This window comes from Sceloporus undulatus, chromosome 1, assembly GCF_019175285.1.
Source record: "Sceloporus undulatus isolate JIND9_A2432 ecotype Alabama chromosome 1, SceUnd_v1.1, whole genome shotgun sequence".
Lineage (NCBI taxonomy): Eukaryota > Metazoa > Chordata > Lepidosauria > Squamata > Phrynosomatidae > Sceloporus > Sceloporus undulatus.
In genome coordinates this window covers 277,543,892-277,565,392 of record NC_056522.1, presented here as the reverse complement: position 1 = coordinate 277,565,392, position 21,501 = coordinate 277,543,892, and the positions used below count along the sequence as shown (strand labels likewise).

At 39.0% G+C, this 21,501-nt stretch overlaps 1 protein-coding gene across 11 annotated transcripts in view; it reads left to right on the top strand.

The window, feature by feature from the left end:
- Positions 1 to 21,501, top strand: part of DENND5A (DENN domain containing 5A) — an 82,381-nt gene that overhangs the window by 41,146 nt on the left and 19,734 nt on the right. For 4 of the 11 annotated variants that reach the window (XM_042454643.1, XM_042454632.1, XM_042454693.1 and 1 more), the window contains 8 exons: positions 2,212 to 2,446; positions 2,818 to 2,968; positions 3,498 to 3,591; positions 6,339 to 6,446; positions 8,992 to 9,123; positions 9,833 to 9,985; positions 10,741 to 10,845; positions 19,581 to 19,665. In XM_042454643.1, coding sequence (XP_042310577.1) covers positions 2,212 to 2,446; positions 2,818 to 2,968; positions 3,498 to 3,591; positions 6,339 to 6,446; positions 8,992 to 9,123; positions 9,833 to 9,985; positions 10,741 to 10,845; positions 19,581 to 19,665 — 1,063 coding nt within the window. Of the gene's footprint in view, positions 1 to 2,211; positions 2,447 to 2,817; positions 2,969 to 3,497; positions 3,592 to 6,338; positions 6,447 to 8,991; positions 9,124 to 9,832; positions 9,986 to 10,740; positions 10,846 to 19,580; positions 19,666 to 21,501 lie in introns of those variants that run through there. The other 7 variants (XM_042454678.1, XM_042454687.1, XM_042454713.1 and 4 more) reach the window with 4 other exon arrangements.

The following is a 21,501-nucleotide window of genomic DNA, read 5'->3' as shown; positions in this document are numbered from 1 at the left end:
GTCTAAGTGGGGACAATGGAAATGAGGGAAATCTTCATGGATGAAGGGAAGGAGATTGCATGAAAGTTCATGGTACATTTCCAGTCTTCCAAACAATATTTGGAGGATTAGGAACATGTAGGCTTTACTGAGGTGTAGAAAGATTGTTGATTTGTGGCTTAGCCGTAAACAGTTAAAAGCTATTATGATCAATGTGGTAGGTTTTCGGAAAAATATAGCATGGTCTAAACCTTGGAATATTTAACACATGGTGTGAATCAGAGATTGCAAAAACAACAGGTTAAAACAAAACTTATTTTGGTGAACTAAAATAGTAAAATATGTATACTTTTATCTGCCACAGATTATTCTCTGTTATAGATAGGCATCCGTTCTTGTATGTTGCTTTGTGGATGTAATGCTTTGTAATAGCCAAAGCAAGACAACACACATTTCATATATCTGTGTGTTTTTTTTGTTGGATAGCAGCTCCCTAATTAGGATTGGGACTGTGGCCCTAATGAAAATCCATTGTAAAGCTGGTTTTTACTCTGGTGGGATAAGCACAGTAAACCCCCAAAACAGTTTCCCCACTGCAATGAATTGCTTTAGGAAAGGGGAACTTTAATCAGGACTGTGGTGCTGTCACAACCCTGATTGCTCTTGGCCATAGCTATTCATCCCAGTACATGAAGAATTATTACAGTTCTGCTGTCCTGTTTTGATTTAGAACATGAGTGGTATCAATGTGAATGCCAGTTGAAAAGTGTTGCAGTTTAACTAAATATTTCATTTTCTAAAACATATAAAAATAATGGCAGATATGTTAATATTTAGTCTACCAATTCTGATCAAACAAGAGAAAATATACAAAGCAATTTGAAGAATATCAAATCTGAGGCCTGTTACAGACTGCCAAAATAAAGCTGCTTCGGGTCTCTTTGGAGGTATACTGTTTAAATGATGCATGGGTCCTACGAGTCCGGAGGTCGCGCCAAAGCCACACTCCATTCCTAAGCACTGGAGTGCAGCTTTGGTGCAGCTTCCGGATTCTTAGGATGCATGCATCATTTAAACAGCATACTTCCAAAGAGACCCGAAGCAGCTTTATTTTGGCAGTCTGTAACAGGCCTGAGTTACAAAAACTCTTTCAGAGTCTAGTTTTGATTACAGTTCAAAAATCTAAGACTGGTAGTACGTCCAACATTAGAGGTATTGCTGGTGGTTGAATAAAAATATGTTTATTTAATGACTAAGTGCTCTGTAATACAGGAGCAGTTAGTAATGGCCACAATCCAGAAGTGTTTGTGCATGCTTGTGATAGCTTCAACACTTTCTCTTTTAAGAGCACCTCCTTCCCATCGCACATTGCTGTTGTGAAGCTCCTCTAGTTTCAAGCAGTTTGGAAGAAAGAACCATAGCTCAGAGGCAGAATATTTGCTTTGAGTTTGTTTCTGACATGGCCAGATATAACTTAGAAAGAGATACTTGGAATGACACTGTTAACATAAGCTTTTCCCAATTTGAGGCCTTCCTGATTTTTTGGATTTTGACTCACATGGGCCTTCTATTGGCAAGATTCCTGAATGTCTGGAAGGCACAGATAGGGAAAAGCCTAGTGTCGAAAGTTTTGAGCTATAAGAACTAGTAGTCCAACTCAGTTTAAAGAACATTCCCACATTCCCAATGTGGTATAGTGCTAAATGGATTCTGTGAGGAAAAATGAAGAAAAAGGTTCAGATGGATTGTTATTGTTAGTAGCTAACAAAGTTTGTTAGGAAAAAACTATAGTTACTGCTGATATTTACATTCTTCCCTTGTTTGGGGATTTTATCCTCTTCCACCTCTTCATCATCCTAAAAATTATAGGCATCTAGGGATTGGTTATAAGGATTTCCATGGTATAGAGACTGTACTAGGCAGCATGCTGTGGTGCATGCTGCCTTTTCTTTCTTTCTTTCTTTCTTTCTTTTTTGTAAATTTGTTCGTAAGGCTTTTGGTTTTAAGCTTATTCTAAACTTAACATGATATGAAGATTTAGTTGATGAAAAATCTATATGGCTTGTATGTATATTTCAATATGGAGTATACATTAAAATAAATAAGAAAATAAATAAACTAAAAATATGTAACTATATAAAATAGTTGGAATTATTGCTTGGAAAACTGAAAAACATCTTTTTTTTTAAAAAAATACTCAATGTGGGTTCTTTTTTTTTTTTAATTTATTAGGCATCATTCTTGTCTGACCAGCCTGAACCTTATTTGCCTTTCCTCTCAAGATTTTTGGAGACACAAATGTTTGCTTCTTTTATTGACAACAAGATTATGTGCCATGATGATGATGATAAAGACCCTATTTTGAGAGTGTTTGATTCTAGAGTGGATAAAATTAGACTGTTAAATGTTCGAACACCAACTTTGCGCACATCCATGTATCAAAAGTGCACTACCATTGATGAAGCTGGTAAGGGCTGTCAGTTATCTTTAAACAGCTTGTAATTTATCTACCATTAAAATGAAGTTGCTGCTCAGTTATGAGAAAAATAACTTGAGTTATAAGAAATACAGTATTTTTAAAAGAATAATAATAAACACTATTTAAGAGACTGGAATTCAGATGCTTTACTATTATTGTGGAGAGTGGTGCTGGACTAAAGGACATCAGTATGTTAAATGGACTAATGGCCATCAGTACATTAATATATACTGAGCAGGATATATGCTCAGATTTTCCATTCTTTCTGTTGGGTTTTAAACTTAATGTGAGACCACACTATCTGAAAAAAACATATGTGTTAAAATGTATGTGTATATAATAGTTTTATTTTTCTTCAGAGAAAGCTATTGAGTTAAGGCTGGCAAAAATAGATCATACTGCAATCCACCCTCATTTGCTAGATATGAAGATTGGACAAGGAAAATATGAGCCTGGATTTTTCCCCAAGCTTCAGTCTGATGTACTTTCCACTGGGCCAACAAGCAATAAGTGAGTATGATGTGTTTAGAAGATTACCAGATATATGGAACTGGGTAATCTGGGAATCATTTAGGTTTTTAAGTTTTGTTGGCAATTGCAGCTATGAGAGATCATTGCTATGTCTGAAGAGGACAATTTAGATAGTATTAATTCTCACTTGCTTTTAATATCATATAGCAGCAGTCCTACCATCTACATGCAACCTTACAGACAATCTGTTACCAGTACCAGAGCTAGTTTTTAAAGCTGAAAATGATATATGATTTTTAAATGAGAAATGTGAACATTACTTTTTCCTTGTAATTATTCTCTCACTGTCTGCAACAAAGGAACATCTATCCCTGTAGTTTTACAGTATTCTTGCAAAAATCATGCTGAACAGATTATGACCTAGTATATGCTTTTCTTTAATTTGCATGTTGCATCATTTTTGATGTTCCATATTAGTACTGCCTCCTTTGATTATAGTCCAGGATAAATATGTATGCTTTTATGTCAGTTTCTGAGCAAGTATATTTAAGAATATTTGATTTTCTAGATGGGCCAAACGAAATGCACCTGCACAATGGAGGCGGAAAGATAGACAGAAACAGCACACAGAGCATCTTCGACTTGACAATGATCAGAGAGAGGTGAAAACTGTTCTGTAATAATACTGAATTTCAATTTCTGTGGCCTAAATTCAACTGTTACTCCAAAATACAGTAAACACACCAAATCAAGGTGGACTTGATAAGCCTACAAGCATTTATATTCTATTGATTCAGTAGGTCCACTCTAATTGTGACTAACAATTGGATTTAGATCCGTATGTTATAATGTCTTCAAACAAAACAAAAACGTTAAAAATGTCCCAGTTCTTTTTGAAATGAAGAGCTGTGCCAATTGCAGAGGACCTTCTCTAGGCCCCGAAACAGACAGGCCAAAAGCACCACCTTCAGGCCAATCTGGGGGACCTAAGATGTGCCACAGTTACCTTAGGCAACTCAAACCTGCTGCAAAAGGTGTGCAGAAAAAGTGCTCCTTGCCAGCGTTCCGTTGCAGACTGCAGCGGTGGCTGACCTCAGGACCACAGTGCCTGGTTCATAGAATCATAGAGTTGGAAGAGATCACAAGGGCCATCCAGTCCAACCCACTGCCATGCAGGAACTCTCAGTCAAAGCATCCCCGACAGATTGCCATCCAGCCTCTGTTTAAAGATCTCCAAGGAGGGAGACTCCACCACTCTACGAGGGAGTGTGTTCCACTGTCGAACAGCCCTTACTGTCAGGAAGCTGTAAAGTCGAAGGCTTTCATGGCCGGCATCCATAGTTTTTTGTGGGTTTTTCGGGCTATGTGGCCATGTTCTAGCAGAGTTTCTTTCTGATGTTTTGCCAGCATCTGTGGCTGGCATCTTCAGAGAAACGTCAGAAAGAAACTCAGCTAGAACATGGCCACATAGCCAAAAAAAACCCACAAAAAACTATGTCAGGAAGTTCTTTGTAATGTTGAGGTGGAATCTCTTTTACTGCAGTTGGAGCAGCAGAAAACAAGCTTGCTCCCTCTTCAATATGACATCCCTTCAAGTATTTAAACAGAGCTATCATATCACCTCTTAACCTTTTCTTCTCCAGACTAAACATCCCTAGCTCCCTACGGCATTCCTCATAGGGCATGGTTTCAAGACCCTTCCCCATTTTAGTCGCCCTCCTTTGGACACGCTCCAATTTCTCAACATCCTTTTTGAATTGTAGTGCCCAGAGCTGGTCACAATATTCCAGATGGGGCCTGACCAAAGCAGAATACAGTAGCACTATTACTTCCCTTGATCTAAACACTATACTTCTATTGATGCAGCCTAAAATCGCATTGGCCTTATTAGCTGACGCATTGCACTGTTGACTCATGTTCATCTTGTGGTCTACTTGGACTCCTAGACCCCTTTCACATGTTGTCTCCTTAAGCCAGGTGTCCCCCATCCTATGTCTGCATTTCATTTTCCTGCCCTAAGTGCAGTACCTTACATTTCTCCATACTGAATTTCATTTTGTTAGCTTTGGCCCAGCTTTCTAGTCTATTCAGGTCATTTTGAATTTTGATCCTGTCCTCTGGGGTATTGGCTAATTTGGTTTCATCTGCAAATTTGATAAGTATGCCCCCAATTCTGTCATCCAAGTCATTGATAAAGATGTTGAATAGCACTGGCCCCAGGACAGAGTCCTGTGGGACCCCACTGGTCACTTCTCTCCAGAATGAAACAGTGCCATTGTTGAGCACCCTTTGGGTTCGGCAAGTCAACCAATTACTACTACTACTACTAATAATAAAATTTATTTATATCCCGCCTCTCTACAAAATGCAATCAGGGCGGCTTACAAATCCATGTAACAGTTACTTTGTCTAGACCACATTTTACCAGCTTGTTTGCAAGAATGACCTGGGAAACCTTGTCAAAGGCCTTATTGAAATCAAGATATACTATATCTATGGCATTCCCTTCATATCTCAATCTGGTAATTTTATCAAAAAAAAGAGATCAGATTAGTCTGGCATGACTTGTTTCTCTGAAATCCATGTTGACTTTTGGTGATTATGGAATTGCCTTCTAGATGTTCGCAGACTCTCTGTTTAATGGTTGCCATGGTCCTGCGCTGAACTGTGAGCGATAGGCATGGGAGTGGCCGGAGGCCCCTCCAAACTGCCGGTCTGCTTGATCCTAAGGATATACTTCACTTTTGGATCTTGTTTTGTGGAATTTTTTTTCAATTTTATTGTTTAAAAACAATATAAACAATACAATAAACAATCAACTGAAAATCATAGTGACATTATACATTGCACACGTTTTCTTACATTTCTATCCCTAACCTTTCTGTAGAATGTGTGTGTTACACGGTGGCTAGACATGGGAAGCTTCTAATTTTTGAGGGGTGCTTCCCCTAAAGTAGAATATTTTTGGGGAAATGTCAGAATACAGATGTGCAAACCTATTCTGTAAATTAGATGTCAATGATTCATTTTTTGCTGTTAGCATCCATCAGACGATCATTACCTATTGAGAAAATAATCCTAGTGATTTTGACAAATTCCAAAGAGTCTTAAGTACTAGTAAAAATACACATACAATTTTATTCCTAGCTTTATGTTCCTTAAAACATCTTGTATGTTGCTGCATGAATTTTATTCCTTTCTCTGTTTAAATTTCTGTGAATTATAATTTTTGTTGTTTCTCCATTCTTTCCTTCATTTGAAAGTCAAAAATTGTCTTAATGGCATCTGACCTATTCTTGCATGAGTACTTTTATGATTTCATGCTTGCCTACTATGATTTCAACTAATGTGAGCTGTTTGATTTCTGGTTTGTTTTTGTTTTGCTTTGCTATCTCTCCTGCCTTGCCAGCAAGTGGATTTCCCTTTGACAGAACTTCAGTTACAATTATGTTTAGTCTTGGACCAGCATGATTGGCATTTCAGGCACTCTGTTAAATCTGTTTCAGAGCTTTATCTGGTATGTTGTGTTTGTATATGCACATAGGCGAATATATACATTGTGTGTGTGTGTGTCTGTATATGTTTGATTATACTGAACACTGCTAAAAACATCCTATTTTGCACAGGTTGAAATAACCTATGGTTCAATACAACAAAGTCTTCAAGCAAAATTACATAGCTGTCAGAATTGGGCAGGCTGTGCTCATCCCATCTGAATAAAGCCTTGACCACTGGGCTTCTTAGACTTGCCTCCTGCATTTTACACTTGTACAGCCCCCTGAAATGCAGTGTACCTATAACATACTGCACAGCAGGGGGAGAGGGAGCCCCATAATTTTATTTCCTGGACCAGTCTCTCCCCTTCAAAACATTTTGACTGCAGTTTTTTGCCCCAGTTGGGGAGATCTGTCATATAGTAAGTGGAAATGATACAAACAAATAGACACATTAAAATTAATTAATGCATTTAAATTCTAGGTGCATACCTGTTGGGCCCCCCCCACCCCTTGAGGGTGGGGTCAGGCCTATCTGCCCTTGAGTATCCATCTGGTTGGAGTGAAGAGACAAGGACTATTCAAGGGACGCTAAAGGAAGTTTTATTAACAAAAAGATCACTTCAAAAAATCTCAAAAGAAAAATACAAGGTTTAAGACAATTACTCCTGTTTCCCTCCACCCACAGATTTATTAGAGGAGGCTTCCTGCCTCTCTTTTCAGGCATCTCCTCCCTAGGTTCCTTATTTCCAATAGTGTCTTAAGGGTTTTTCCATAGTTTTCCATTCATGTTTTTTCTTTATGACAGAAATCTCTTCTCTTAGAAACCCTCTCTGGAGTCCCTGGGTAGAATGAGGGAAAGCTCTTACCCCCAGGGTTATCTTTCTCTAAATTGGGTACAATCCCAATCTCAGCAGAGCCCCAGTTAACGGCTGTCCAGGTTCTGTGAGGCTGAGAAGTTAATCTCTCCCTCAATCCCAGCCACCTCCTGACATGCCCCCTTCCCAGGGTCTCAGCTCCCTCAACCCAATCACCTTTCCCTGAGAAGAATTCACCTTCACTTCACTTTCTTTCCCAGTTATTTGCTTTCTCTCTCCTGCTCCTGTCATCAGCAGTCTTTCCTCCTTGCCTTCTTCAGCATCTTCTTCCCCTCCCACACAGCTGTAGCCTCCTTTTATCCTCTCCTCTCTGCCCCCTGATGACCACACCTCTTCTCTCTTATCTGCTGGATAGGTCCTTCTGTCCTGGCTTTTATCAATCCTGACTTCATTCTCCTCCAGTGCAGTCTGATCAGCTCTCCAGTTTTCCAACAAACTTTCTGTCCCTGCAAGGGAGAGGCTTTTTTCCTCTGCTCCCCTCAAGCCTCATGGTATGTCTGTTGGCTCTGGAGATGGGAAAAAACAAGGCTGGGAGGGATTCACTCCCCCAGAAACCTGTGAGCTAGCCCTGGAGAGCAGTGCACACCCCTCCCTTCCTGCTGCCATCTCACAGTACCACTTAGTATGCTGAGTTTCAGGACTTTAGATTTCATGGTCTTAGAGTTATGCTCAGACAGATGGAAGGTCACACACAGAGAAACACATATCCTCTTCCTGTTTATGAATAGATGTAAATGTTTAGTTTCTGTTTTTGAATCTGCTAGTGTTTGAGAGTGCTTTATATTCACTCCAAAAGTATCTTATTTACCATAAATTCAGTATATACTCTGGTGGCGCAGTGGTTAAATGCCTGTACTGTAGCCATTCACTCAAAACCACAAGGTTGCGAGTTCAAGACCAGCAAAAGGGCCCAAGCTCGACTCAGGCTTGCATCCTTCCGAGGTCGCTAAAATGAGTACCCAGACTGTTGGGGGCAAATTAGCTTACTTGCTAATTAGCTTACTTGCTGTTCACCGCTATGATCTTTGGAATAGCGGTATATAAATAAAACAAATTATTATTATTATTATTATTATTATTATTATTATTATTGTACTACAGTGAGCCCGCACCATATGTGGGCTCATTATAGGTGGCTTTCAGCTTACGCTGAATCTGCCCGGCAATAAAAACAATGGCGTGCACGCCCGCGGTGAACCCAAGCCCCATTTTATCCAATGAGGCTTGAGCATATGTGCTTTTTGCTTTATGCGGGGGAGGGTCTATTATTATTATTATTATTATTATTATTATTATTTATATAGCGCTGTAGATGCACAGCACTATACATAAAAACAATAAATATAAAAGAGTAAACCTGCCTATGGTGTACATTCTAAGAGCCTGGAGCATCTGGAATGGATCCACCGTGTAAAGCGAGGGTGGACTGTATGTCTGCTATATTGGATTATGCAATTAGGGCAATGACTGTATTACAGGAAGAGTATTTTAATATTTCGCGCAATAAATTTTTTGTTGTATAATAATGTTAAAGCTTAGATTGAATTCCTGTAAAAGCAAGAGTATTTCAAATGTGTAATATACCTTTATTTTATAAGCTGGAATTTTTCTTTAGGAAAATGTACCATTGGTGTGTACATGTTGAAAGTTGTGTCTTTATATACATTTGTGTTTCCTTGACTTTCTATAGAAGTATATTCAAGAAGCTCGGAATCTGGGTAGCACTATCCGGCAACCCAAATTGTCAAATCTCTCACCTTCAGTAATTGCTCAGACGAACTGGAAATTTGTTGAAGGGTTGCTGAAGGAATGCCGAAATAAGGTATCTTGCCATTCTTTCCCCCTTTTTCTCAGGCTCTTCTGAGAAAGAGAGATGCTTTTTCTTAATTCTCTCGTGGCTTGCTTATTTCTTCTATTGAAATGGAGGCGCCAATGTCCCAAGTATAGAGGATTGTGCATTAGAATTGCTTTTGCCAGTAAAAATAATGAGAAATATTTCCCTGTACAGGGGTTTTGTGAGTCCATTAAAATACATTGAATGGGGCCTGTTGCTGTATAGGAACTTCCAAGTCTTGCCAGAGATTATTAATTGGATTGAGGTCTGGGGCCAGCATGGTGTAGTGGTTTGGGCAATCTGAAGAAACTTACCAAGAAAACCTCATGATAGGTTCACCTTAGGGTCACCATAGGTCAGAAACGACTTGAAGGCACATGACAAAAACAACAACTGCAAATTGCAGGTGTATGATTGGCTGCAAACACAGTTTCTATTCTGCTGAACAAGTTTTCCATTCCAGCTTTTGGCAGAAAACTGTAAGAGAGATAGCTGAGCAAAGTTGACAGTGTGTCATAATGAAAAAAGATAGTTTATTAAAATGATGTATTTCATATAACTAGTCAGTTGCGCAAACTAAATATAATGATTCTATTGAACAATTCCTCACCTGAGGTAATACAAAGACGTTCCAGTATCTTTGTGGTTTCACTTGTCAAAAAGTAATGGCTGCTTTGTCATCTTTCTGTCTTGAAAGACTAAGAGGATGTTAGTGGAAAAAATGGGCCGTGAAGCAGTAGAACTTGGTCATGGTGAAGTGAATATTACAGGTGTAGAAGAAAACACATTGATAGCAAGCCTTTGTGATCTCTTGGAAAGGATATGGAGCCACGGTCTGCAGGTGAAACAGGTAAGAAATAAAATGGCTGCCTTATAATTTTAAAAAATATTTATTGATTTTTTGAAATGCATCATTTTTTGTATTGTTACTGTAAACTGTAAAATGTGCTTACATTTTTAAAATAGGAATTAGGGTGCTAAATGTTAATGAAAGTTTATTTTATATAAAATTATTTAATGTCATAGTAAGAGTTGGATTCAATGGAGATTCTCAAATGTAGAAGGAAGTGATTTTTGCAGATTTCCCTTCAGTAATACATTTCATATACCACCTTCCACTCTGTTCTAGTGGGTCATGAGGGAAATGAAGGAAGAAGTAGCCAAAAGTCTTTTCTCCCTATCTGTTCATAAGAACCAAGAACACCTTTTCCAGGACCAGAATTCTACCACAGTATATTTGGATACAACCCAGTATATCCTCTATTCCTTTTTCTTACAATTATATATTCATTGTGAACTGTAATAAGACAACAGATTTAGAGGCTTGTTTTAATAAATGCAGTGCTATCATATCCTTTAGAAAGAAAAATGGAATTGAGATTTCCTTCATGAGCTGCCCGCTATATATATATTAATGCAAGGAATAAGAAAAATGAATTGTGGTATTGAAAATCTTTATTGTAATATTAGTATCTTGTGAAACAACTTTGTGATTTTTGTTGATCAGTTATGTAGAGCTGCTTTTTACCTGAAACCACTTTTAGATTGTATCATGTTTCTGTGTGTGAATTTTGACTCTTACCTTCCCTCTTATATGCTACATAGGATAGAAGCTGTACTACTTTCATCTTAGAAGATAGAGCATCCATATACTCTGCTACAACACAGATTTGGGCCTTTCAGACCAGCAAGCGGCCAACCCTACATAAGGTTAATTCTTTGGATTGATTGAAGATGTTGGCAAACAGTGCTGCACGGTCTGTTGTGGTAGAGTATTTAGGAATCAGGAGGAGGAAGTGATGTCTTTTTTTAAAAATAAAGATGTAAAAAAGTACTACCTTTCCTCCTTATGAAATCACCTTTAGGTTCAATCACAGAAGCCTAGTGCTCTACTTTCTTTTTAATAATCTTCAGTAGGAGACCATGTCTCTTCATAAAGCTTTGTGAAGACCACTTTCTAGCAACATCCACTATATCACATACAGCTTTCCCCCACTTTCCCTGCCGCTAGACTTTCTTAGACCCCTTAGCTGAAATTATTCTTGTATTTGTGATTTCAGCTTCATATTTATCAACTTGTCATTCATTGTCATCATGTATAGTATAATAGTTCTGTCAGTTCTGAGAGGAATTTTAGTTTGCCATTATCTATTTATTTGCACATCATTATTCTTCTCCCTTGGTTTTGTCCATATATCAGCCTGCAGTTTAAATATATGAATACTTACCACGTCAACTGTTTATGCATAATTCCACATAATGTGATTTTTCATTTGAGGTCAACTCACATAGAGTTTTGTGTTCTTTTCATGATCTGTTCCAGCACTGGAGCCAGCATACATGCTATTCAATATGCAGATGTTATGATGAGATATATTTGTTTAATGATATCTATAACCTTTTAAAAATCTCTCTTGTATCGTCTGTCTGTGTGCAGTTTCTGGTAGTAGCAGTAGTAGTAGTTATAGGGCCATTGAATTTAAAGTGTCTCCTAATTCAGCCCTCTACTTTGAGGCAGGATGATTTCCTTTCTAAACCAGGGCCTGGTAACCTGATTCACTCCAGATATTTTGGGCTACAGTTCCTATAAATCTTAACCAGCATGGGTAATGTTCAGCTATTGCAGCTGTTGCAGTTCAAAACATTTGAAGAGCATAGATGCTTACTCCACCTCTACCTTTCACAGTTGATGTTGTTAACCACAGAACAAGCTGTAAAAACAGCCCCACAGACTGAGGCTGTATTTAGACGATCATATATACACATATGTGAAATGGGGTGAAAGGGAGGCCAGCTGTTTCTGACTCACCTTTGAAATTATTAGGCGAAATTGGGCTACCAAGACTCCTTCTTGGACAGTCAAGCCCCTTCAGGAATTATTATTAATTAGAAGTGTATTAAATGATAAAACACACATATAGACACACACACCCCTATTGTAGTTGGACCCTCTCAGGAACTTCAAAGGCTGCATGCCATATAATCTATGCACACTTACCTGGGAAAAAGGTTAGAAGAGTGTTCATAGAATAAGTGTTCATAGTTAACAATGATTAAACAATACATAATGGGATGGTAGGGAATGGGAGAAATAATTTGTCCTCCCTCATTATGTTTTCATGCACTGTGATAGCTGTTGTGGTGGCCCTTCTGAAGATTCCAAAGCACTGCAGGTAGATGATGATCTTCTCAGTGATCCTTGGAAACATGTATGCATTTTAATGATCTCATTTAGCTGGGAGGGGAAGCTTATCTCCTGGAACAGCAGGAAGAGGCAGAGGAGCTTTATGCAGCCATTTTAATTTGCTGTGCTAGGGAGAAAAAAGGAAGAAAGGCCTGCTCAGTTATTCTTTGAATAAATAGCATTCATAAAACATTCTTGTCATTTTTATTTGCTATAGATCTAGTTTCTCAGTACTTTAGGACTTTGGGATATTGATGACTTAGATTTGAGTCCTGAGATGCTCAAGAGATCTGAGTCTTGAAATTATCAAGAATCACAAAGACGATGATGAATCCCTACAAATGCAGTACTCCATAACTAAAGCATCTCTGAGTGAAGGGGAGTTCATCACCCTCCAAGGCAGTCCTTCAAGTCACCTTTTGCATGATAGAGACAGGGACAGACTTCATTGTATATTAATATGTTGTGCACAAGACCTTTGTCTGTCTAAAATTTTAAATTCATTTTTGATCCTTTAGCCAGTATGATAGCCTGCTCGTCAACATAGAAGCAGTTTTAACTGAAACAGACTCCTAGCTGTACTTGTAAGTGAGGTAATGCAGAAAAGGTTTCAGTGGTAGAGGCTTTATATTAACAAAGAATCTAAATATAGCGTTGCCTTTTCCATTCCTTTTTTTATTTTACCAGTTTACACTTTTTTTGTGTGTGTCTAGGACAGGGCTGGGCAACTGGGTGAGGCTGGGGGTCCATTCAGGCATGTGGGATTCCTCAGTGGCCATACTTTTTAATTTTTCAAAAATTACCTATTATATTTTTAGGAAAGAGGAGTGGGACTGGAGGGACCAACAAAAATTCTGTTGAAAAAGGTTGAGCAAAGAGGATTGAAAGCAGAAATCTGCTGAAGGGGATTGAAAAAAAAGTGGATTTAAAGTAGGAATTCAAATGAGAAGCGATGGAAGGAGGGTTGGGAGTGTTTGGAGAGATCAACAAGATTGCTGCCGGGGACTGAGGGAGGATGGACAACAAGGGCGTAAAACAGAAACTACAGTGAGGAGGTGGAAGGAAAGGGTGGGAAGGTGTGGAAGTGCCTTGATTGCTATGGCAAGCAGAGGATTGTTTATGCAAAGGTGCAGATGCTGGCTGTTTCAAGTAGCATCATTTCTATGTGACTGATAGCACTTTATAAGATAGTAATATATTGTAAGATGTGTAACTACATTAGATGTGTAATGTAAAATTTAGGGTAAGTTATAGACCACTGAGAAGTCCATGTTCATCTCTAGAAAGAGTGTAAACAGTAGGCCCTTGATATCTGCTGAAATTTGGTTCCAGGAACACACCCTCTCCCCTGTGGATACCAATATCCATAGGTTCTCAAGTCCCATTATATGCAGTGGCATAGTAAAATAGTGACCCTTATATATAATGGCAAAATCAAGGCTCACTTTTGGGATATATATATATATATATACACAGTATATATATATGCAAGTTGTGGGTGGATGAATCTGTGGATGCAGAATTCATGGACGCAAAGGGCTGAGTGTATTTGCATATCTATTACATTAATAAAATAGCATAAAAGGAAAACAAAGGCTTCTCATATAAATAGCCTGAAATTTCAGTCCTTAAAAGTGCTTAAATGAATTGTAGATGCTAACTCTCTCTGCTTAGATTATTTTATTGATCATGAGTTGGGAGCCCAAGAGACCATTGATGGGAGGGACATCCAAACAGATACAGACCAGCTGATAAGTGGCAAGAAACCTTCAATCCCTCAGTCTACGGATAGTAGAGAACTGCGCCTGTTTCACCACCATCTTTGGCCCAATAGTTTGTTATTGAAAGAATTTGCTTTTATTGCAGCCTAATAGTACAACTAATTTTTCTATGGGGAGTCTGAGCTAAATCAGACAATATGGCTACTATCCCTTTTAATGCTGCAGAGGAAAGAAGCAAAAGTTACTTCATTAGCTCTGCTGGCAAAGCAACTCCCTGAATTGTTTCTATTCCATTTAATACTGAAATAGCATCCTTAAGAACTGGTGAGTGAGTTTGATTGTGCTTCTTGACAAGTAAAAAGCACATTTCCTCCCTTCTAATTGTGACGGTTAGAATCCCTAACCTGTTGTGTTTGTTTACATACCCAAATGTGAGATTCACAGGGCTTAGTAGATCTGTCCATCACTTCATTTATGCCCTGCCTTTTTCCCAGACAGGATTCCCAGGTGGCTTACAAAAGACAACAAATTATAATAAAAATACACAGTTAAAAACTAAGATTAGAACAGTGTTAAACTAGCTACAGAAGTAAAACCATTTAAAATATTACTTGATAACAAACTCCATATGCCAGTATAGTGCTAGTGATTCCACATCACCAGTTTAATATTGTGCACCTGTCATCATGTGTGGGCCTCAGAGTTCTAGTAAAGAACCAAGCAGATTCTGCAAGGACATTGTCACACCAGCTTTGTGTCTCATTGCAATCACATTATGAAAGGAAATTAACCTAGGTGCGTTACAGACGGGCCTAAGAGGCGCTGTCCTTGCACCGCGATTACATGCGAGGGGCGGCGCTTCCAGACGCGCCTTGCCCCTCATGTGTAACTGATACATCAAGATAGCAGCGCCCTATACAGATGGGTGCCGCCATCTTGACGTAGCGGACGCTCTGCGTCCGCACGTCCCAACCCAGAAGAGACGTCGCGAGTACGCGCTTTGGCACTTGCGACATCTCTTCTGAGTTGCTGGAAGGAGCGCGATTTTCGCGCTCCTTTTTTGCAGCGCGGAGGAGTCGCGCGGTTTGGCTGCTGTGGCTCCTCCATGCTGCAACCGGCAGCGGCCTGAGACCGCCCCTTTTGGGCGGTCTGTAACGGGCCATACTGCTTTAAAAACATTTGTTATCACACATCTCTTCGTTTGCATGATTGCACTCCCCTTCCCTCTCTCTATTTAAAAGCAGACTAACTTCATGCCTGTTGGATTATCTATTTTTAATTTTGCTGTGTTTAAGTAATTATGGCAATAATAATAATAATAATAATAATAATAATAATAATAATAATAATAATAATAATAAAAAAGGCCAATGCAATTTTAGGCTGCATCAATAAAAGTATAGTGTCTAGATCAAGAGAAGTAATAGTGCCACTGTATTCTGCTTTGATGAGGCCCCACCTGGAATATTGTGTCCAGTTCTGGGCACCACAATTTAAAAGGGACATTGAGAAACCTGAGCATGTCTAAAGGAGGGCGACTAAAATGGTGAAGGGTTTGGAAACCATGTCCTATGAGGAACAACTCAGGGAGCTGGGGATGTTTAGCCTGGAGAAAAGAAGGGTAAGAGGTGATATGATAGCCCTGTTTAAATATTTGAAGAGATGTCATATTGAGGAGGGAGCAAGCTTGTTTTCTGCTGCTCCAGAGAACAGGACCCGGAACAATGGATGCAAGCTCCAGAAAAAGAGATTTCAGCTCAACATTAGGAGGAACTTCCTGACAGTAAGGGCTGTCTGACAGTGGAACACACTCCCTCAGAGTGTGTTGGAGTCTCTTTCCTTGGAGGTCTTTAAGCAGAGGCTGGATGGCTATCTGTCAGGGATGCTTTGATTTGGATTTCCTGCTTGGCAGTGGGTTGGGCTGGATGGCCCTTGTGGTCTCTTCCAACTCTATGATTCTATGAGTATTTTCCCTGCCAGAAGAGAAGAAACCAACTGAATCTCCTGTTGGAGATCATTGGCAACTTCTTCTTGGTGTTGTCTACCTTCATGTCATTTCTGACTTGCCTGTACAGACAGGCCAAAATAAAGCTGCTTCGGGTCACTTTGGAGGTATGCTGTTTAAATGATGCATGCCTCTGAAGAGGCCAGAAGCTGCACCAAAACCATGCTCCAGTCCTTAGTAATGGAGTGTGGCTTTGGCGTAGCTTCCAGACTCTTAGGACACATGCATCATTTAAATAGCATACCTCCAAAGTGACCCGAAGCAACTTTATTTTGGCCTGTCTGTATGGGGCCAATGATACCCTAATGTAAACCTATTATAGGGTTTTATTGGCAAGATTTGTTCAGGAGGTGTTGCCATTGCCTTCCTCTAAGGCTGAGAGAGCGTGACTAGCCCATGATCACCTGTTGGTATTGGCATGGGTTGTATTAGACTGTCTAGTTGAATAGTGACTTTCTGAAGGACACAAATAACATCGCTGAGGATATGTGTGAAAACCATTCTTGTATACAGTGGTACCCCGGGTTACGAAATTAATTCGTTCCGCCGCCGCTTTCGTAACCCGAAATACTTCGCAAGCTGAAAAACCCATAGGCGCTAATGGGGAAAAGCCGCGATTTCGTGTGAAATAGCGCCGAAAAGCACCAAAATTTTTTTCGTAACCCGAAAAAACCTTCGTAACCCGGAACAGTTTTTTTAAATGGATTTTTTTCGTAACCCGGAAATTTCGTAAGGCGGCGCATTCGTATCCCGGGGTACCACTGTAGTCTTTTTTAATTTGATATAATTTTAACAGTATTTTTACATTCATAAATAATATGGAAGTGCTTATTATTATTATTAGAAGGCTACATTTTATGTTAGACGTCTTAGGTCTTTCAGAATTTCTCCTCATAATGTAGTTGGAAATGATCATACCTCCCAATGGCCATTCTGCATTCTGATTTTCCTTTAGAGAGTCAAGTACAGTGGTACCCCGGGATACGAATGCGCCGCCTTACGAAATTTCCGGGTTACGAAAAAAATCTATTTAAAAAAACTGTTCCGGGTTACGAATGTTTTTTCGGGTTACGAAAAAATTTTTGGTGCTTTTCGGCGCTATTTCACACCAAATCGCGGCTTTTCCCCATTAGCGCCTATGGCTTTTTCGGCTTACGAAGCCTTTCGGGTTACGAAAGCGGCGGCGGAACGAATTATTTTCGTAACCCGGGGCACCACTGTATAGTTTGCAGGAATTTTATGAAGCAGGGTCTTTGCAACAAAATCTGACAATCTCTGAAGATGTCAGCCACAGATGCTGGCGAAACGTCAGGAAGAAAATCTTCTAGAACATGGCCTCATAGCCCGAAAAACCCACAAAAAACCATGGATGCCAGCCATGAAAGCCTTTGACTTCACACTGACAATTTTACTTACATTTTTGAGAGTGTATCCTGCAAATTTCTAATCACATGAATAAAAATGATACTATGACATTGGAATCCTTCTCTAACACCCCCTTTGAATTGAAGCTTTAAACCCAGCTCAATACCAGCCTCCTGAAGTTGACGTAAATTCCAACACCTTCAGAGATGATGCCATACCCTCCTCCTCCCCTCTGCTCAAAGACAAGTTTTCTTGGGAATGTGCCTCCCCACTATCAACACTGCAGTTTTTTTTTGTACTTGTGTGAGGATAAAGATTTAAAAAGAGAGCAGCAAAATGGCATTCTTTCAATACCACTAAAGGAACTTTCCCCCAGGGGAAGAATGACAAAATAGCTGACCATTCTGCTACCCACCCACCCCATCTCATTGGAATGGTGATCATTCATTCTCAGAGTCAGCTGCTCTGGCTTTGGTTTCAAAGTTCAGGCTCAAAATCAGCAGGGGATTTATCTAGAGTCATCAGAGCAAGGGGTAGCAATAGGACTCTCATGGTGTTTTCTGATTTAAGAACAATGCACATTAGAGATAGAACACTGTTCCTCTGAATACTTTACTGGTATTCTTGAAGATACTGGTTTTTACTAGCTTCATGGCTCATAGATATGACTTATCAGGTCTCTATACGACCTCTCTTTTTCATGGCTCACATGAGCTAACAGCTGTTAGCCCTTATTGACTGTCAATATTGCAGTGACACTTTACTAGATGATATATACTACAACATGGGGTTCATTTTATGTTTTGACTGGGAAACAGACTGTTTATGCAAGAAACTAAGATTGAATAACCAATTGAGGCATTTGGTGGACACATGTGATTGTCAGGAATGTCCTTCCACCAATCTTCAGCTATCCACATAACAGAGGTCCCCTCCTTGAAAGGGAGAGCACATTGTGGAGATCTCTGTATTCACAATAAGTGGCTTCCAGATAAGCACAATTATCATATCAGTGCATTAGAGCTTCTGACTGCTATTAGACCATACCTTCAAGTATGACATGCAGATACACATCAATTAGTCATCATGGACAATACCCCCACAATACCATGTGAACAAACAAGGAGACAGCATGTTGGTAGCACTTCTCTGTCTCATTCTGAGTCTTTGGAATTCATGTCTCTTTCATTGAAAAGCACCAGTAACAGTTCATCTGACTGAGAGAGGAAAAGAACTAGTGGACTCATTCAGCCACAGTCCTAAAATAACCTATGAATGGTTGCTATTCCTAGTGGTATTTTACCTCTTGGTGAAAAGGATGGGGGTACCCTTTTGGTGGAGGTGTTTACTTCATCTCACAGCAAAAAGCCTTAAGAGATGATGCAACAAAGCAGCAAAAGAAAAAAGAAAAAACATTGCTGGGACATACTTTCCTATACAACTGGACAGGCCCGCTAGTGTTCTTGTTGCTGCATCATCTGCTCTTGCTGTGGTGTCCAGCTGTCATATGAATCCCCCCACACACTTTAAAAATCATTAACTGCCGATGGTTAGTTTTCCAAAGGTCCAAACACAGAGGCTGACTAAAAGGACTTTAGTATAGTTAGTGGTACTCACACTGATGAAATTGTATCAAACTTCTCTCTATCAAAGGAGAAATATTTGTTCAGAACTGATTCCACTTCATATAGTAACTTGAAAGCAGTATTCCCTGACCTGATGCCCTCTATATATTTGGCCTACAACTGCTAGGATGTTTTATTACTGGCCATGTTGGTTGTTGCTGATGGAAAGTTAAGGAATCCAAATTGGAACCCTCCAGGTTAAACAAAGCCACTTTAGAAAGCTGGTCACATAATTCCAGAACATATAAAGTCAGATGAGTACCCATTGTATTAAATGTGTATTGTGGAGTAATGCAAGTTCTTTGAAGATATGCATGTGAATTTAGCTGTATTTCCTAGTATATTTTAAAAGGTTTCTTAAGAATGTGCATTTTATTCAAAACAATTACTTCTCTTTTAATATTTTATTAGTAAGTCCTTTTATCTTGACTGGGTTGTATCTAATGATTATTTTTAATATGATTTGTAAAAATGCAACTAAAAATATAAAGCTGCAAATTATAAATATGTTTCATCTGACAGGTAATCTTTCTTTTTCATCTTAGGGGAAATCTGCTTTGTGGTCACATTTGTTACATTACCAAGAAAATAGGCAGAGAAAGCCTACATCTGGCAGCTTCAGTACCTCAGGTATAGTGAGTTTTTGTAAAGTTTATTAGGAGCATTGCCATTTGGAAGATGAAAATGGCAAACAGTGAAACAAAATACATAAAAGAGTTACTGAAATACAAAACTAGAATGCTGATCCATTTTGAGAGCTAGAACTCTCTTCTAGAGGAATATTACTTGGTTGTTGTTGTGTGCCTTCAAGTCACTTCTGACATATGGCAGCCTCAAGGAGAACCTATCACAGGGTTTTCTTGGTAAAATCTATTCAGAGGAGATTTGACTTTGACCTCCTCTGAGGATGAGACTTGCCCAAGGTCACCCATTGGATTTCCATGGCTGAGCAGGGATTCGAACCCTGGTCTCCAGAGTCATACTCTTGTGCTCAAACCACCACACCATGCTGGCTCTCTGATATTACTGACTAATGGTTAGAATTATTCCATTTACTATCAATATCTTAAATGAAAAATAGTCCACTCTGACAGAGATCCTGATTGTCAAATGATTAAAATAAACATTTTAGCCTGTTTTGCCAAGTTCTTTCACCAGCAAAATTTTGAAGTATCTTTACTGCAGTATTAGAAGATAATATGTATGGGCTTAGGTAAAAGGCTATATTTATAGGGTTTTTTAAAAAAACATTTGTTGGAAACTGAACAAGCAAAGCATAGCTAGAGTTCACTGAACTTCCAAATGCATTATCAACAGCATTCTCTAGAATGTACTACTCCCAACAGGCCCTTTCATTATAATGTCTAATATAATATATGCAAAGCAGTGAATGTGTGTTATAGTGAGTGTGTTATAGGTGAGCAAGTATATTTTTGTGCTGATTGTTGATGGAAGCTTCTTGTTGAAAGTGTGTATAACTTTTTTCCTGACTATCTTATTCTTTCTGAAGTCAATACTTCACTTTATCTAAAGGCAAGCATTACAGTCATTTAGAGGATTTTACACTTAGATATAGCCTGAACATCACTTGAAGTAAAACTAGAATATTTATTTATTTAGGTATTTATATCCCACCCTTCAGCCCTAATGGCTCTCATTATATAAAAATATATAATAAAATAATAAAAATAAAGAATAAAGGTTGTTTATATCAGAAAAAGTAACACAAGGGACACAAATGCATTAGAGGTTAAACCTGCTTCTTACTCCTTGTGAGCCAGTCCCAGGGTTAATGGAGAGGCATCTGTGTCCCCTTTATGCCTTTATGTATTTTTATTTGCAACTTGTTTACATTGTCCCATACAGAATAATGAACATTACTGAGAAGTGGTTTAGGCTTTATTTGTCTAACCCTGCCCTGTTTTTTCTATCACACTAGAGTGTGTTAGTTACTAGGTCATGGTGGAACAGAAGACATAGTTTCTGTATATGTTGATAGAAAAAGGTCAGGGCACTTTTTGAGCCCACTAGGAATAACTGTTTTTCACTACAGAGGCCCATCTCTTTCTTTGATTAAGGTTAAGGATGCTTACAAAATAAGAATCAAAATATCCAGCAAATATTGTTAGATATTTGGTCATAGAATTTATACACAGATTTCATTCTGTTGTTCTTGTACAAAGAGGTAGCTGAGTCTACGTAAATCCCATTTCGTAATTTCTTAAAACCATGATTAAAAATAAAAGAAGGTCTGTTAGGGATAATAGTATCAGGTACAATATAGCACCAAGTCAGATGTGGTGAAAAATATCTAGTGGAGTCTAGTAATGCTTTAAGAGGCCAGGCATACAGGTTTCATCCGCCTGCCCTGTTCTCTGTTTGGTACTCAGTTTTTCCTGGCTGTTCTTTATCCCCCCCCCCCCCCCGGTTGTCCCTCCATCTCTTTCCTAGCCAGGGTTGAACAAC